The sequence below is a fragment of the Empidonax traillii genome, unplaced genomic scaffold (genome assembly GCF_003031625.1).
Source record: "Empidonax traillii isolate 1590-97213 ecotype Southwest subspecies unplaced genomic scaffold, ASM303162v1 scaffold2474:size23489, whole genome shotgun sequence".
Taxonomy (NCBI): domain Eukaryota; kingdom Metazoa; phylum Chordata; class Aves; order Passeriformes; family Tyrannidae; genus Empidonax; species Empidonax traillii.
In genome coordinates, this window is record NW_020957667.1 from 1 (window position 1) to 2245 (window position 2245).

The window sequence follows — 2245 nt, forward strand, 5'->3', positions numbered from 1 at the left end:
GGGAGGGTCCCCTCAGCTGATGTAGACCCGGTGGAAGTCGTGGGCGCCGAAGGCGGCGTTGCACTTGGGGCACTTGCGCTGGCGGGTGTCGTAGCGGCTCTTGACGCACTCGAAGCAGAAGACGTGGAAGCACTTGGTGAGCACCGCGTCCTTCTTGCGGGCGTTGCAGCAGGGGCACGTCAGCCGGGCCTGGGGGGGGGAGGGGGGGAAGCAATTAGGAGGTGCCAGGGGTGGCCCAGAGAGGTGGGAGGTCAATGGAGGTCAGTTGAGGTGAACGGAGATCAATTGAGGTCAACTGAGGTCAACTGAGGTCAGCTGAGGTCAACTGAGGTCAACTGAGGTCAACTGAGGTCAACTGAGGTCGACTGAGGTCAACCAAGGTCAACCGAGGTCAACTAAGTTCAACCAAGGTGAACTGAGGTCAACTGAGATCAACTGAGGTCAACCAAGGTCAATTGAGATCAACGGAGGTCAACCAAAGTCAATTGAGGTCAACTGAGATCAACCAAAGTCAACTGAGATCAACTGAGGTCAACCGAGGTCCAGTGAGGTCAACCGAGGTCAACTGACGTCAACCGAGGTCAACTGAGGTCAACCAAGGCCTAAGAACTCAGCCAAGGTGCACTGAGGTCAACCAAGGTCAACTAAAGTCAACTGAGGTCAACCGGGGTCAACTGAGGTCAAATGAGATCAACTGAAGTCAACTGAAGTCAACTGAGGTCAACTGAGACCAACTGAGACCAACTGAGGTCAACTGAGGTCAACCGAGGTCAACTGAGGTCAACTGAGGTCAACAAAAGTCAATTGAGATCAACTGAGGTCAACCAAGGCCAACTGAGGTCAACTGAGGTCTTAGAAGCCAACCAAGGTCAAACAAGGTCAACTGAGGTCAGCTGAGATCAACTGAGGTCAAACAAGGTCAACTGAGGTAAACTGAGGTCAACCAAAGTCTACTGTGCTCAACTGAGGTCAACCAAGGTCAGCTGAGGTCAAAGAACCCAGCCATGGTCAATGGAAGTCAACCAAAGTCAACCAAGGTCAACCAAAATCAACTGAGGTCAACTGAGGTCAAATAAGATGAAACAAAGTCAACTGAGGTCAACCCAAGTCAATCGAGGTCAACTGAGATCAACTGAGGTCAACTGAGGTCAACCAAGGTCAACTGAGGTCAACTGAAGTCAACTGAGGCCAACTGAGATCAACTGAGGTCAACCTAGGTCAACTGAGGTCAACTGAGGTCAACTGAGATCAACTAAGTTCAACCAAGGTGAACTGAGGTCAACTGAGGTCAACTGAGGTCAACCAAGGTCAAGTGAGATCAACTGAGGTCAACTGAGGTCAACCCAAGTCAACTGAGGTCAATCAGAGTCAACTGAGATCAAATGAAGTCAAGTAAGGTCAACTGAGGTCAACTGAGGGCAACCAAGGCCTAAGAACTCAGTCAAGGTCAACTGAGGTCAACCGAGGTCAACTGAGGTCAACTGAGGTCAACACAAGTCACCCGAGGTCAACCAAAGTCAACCAAGGTCAACTGAGGTCAACCAAGGTCAACTGAGGTCAACCAAGGTCAACTGAGGTCAACCAAAGTCAACCAAGGTCAACTGAGGTCTTAGAACCCACCCAAGGTCAACTGAAGCTCTTCGAAGATGCACCAAGCTCTTCCAACCCACCCAACCCCTTCCCACCCCCACCCAAACTCCTCCCACCCCCTTCCAGGCCCCTCCCCCGCCCCCATGACCCACCCGGTACTCCTTGATCTCCTCCTGCAGGATCTGATCGGCGTCGGCGTAAACTTCCACCTTGCGCTGCTTCTCCAACTTCCGGCGCAGCCGGGACAGCTCCTCCTGGGGGAGAGGCACCCATGGGACCCTACAGGCACCTATGGGACCCTATGGGACCCTATAGACACCCATGGGACCCTATAGACACCTATGGGACCCTATGGGACCCTACAGACACCCATGGGACCCTATAGACACCCAACTTTCCCCCCAAAACCCCAAATTTTCCCAAAAACCCCCAAATTTACCCCAAATTTCCCTCACCTGGACCCTCTTGAGGCTCAGCTGCTCCTTGGCCTTTGGGCCACCTGGTCCCCAAATCCCTTCTTGATCCTCCCCAAACACCCCAAAATCCACCCCAAATAATCCCAAAATTGTCCAAAATCATCCCAAAACCCCAAATTTTCCCAAAAAACCCCAAATTTACCCCAAAATTTCTCTCCCTGAGCCCTCTTGAGGCTCAG

General features: G+C 52.2%; 1 protein-coding gene across 1 annotated transcript in view; it reads right to left on the minus strand.

The window, feature by feature from the left end:
- Positions 1–6: 6 nt before the first annotated feature.
- LOC114071960 (E3 ubiquitin-protein ligase BRE1B-like) overlaps positions 7–2245 on the minus strand; it is a gene marked incomplete at its 5' end in the record, with an annotated part of 23422 nt that continues 21183 nt past the window's right edge. The window contains 3 exons of the mRNA XM_027909865.1: positions 7–189; positions 1743–1844; positions 2046–2089. Coding sequence (XP_027765666.1) covers positions 13–189; positions 1743–1844; positions 2046–2089 — 323 coding nt within the window. The remainder of the gene's footprint in view (positions 190–1742; positions 1845–2045; positions 2090–2245) is intronic.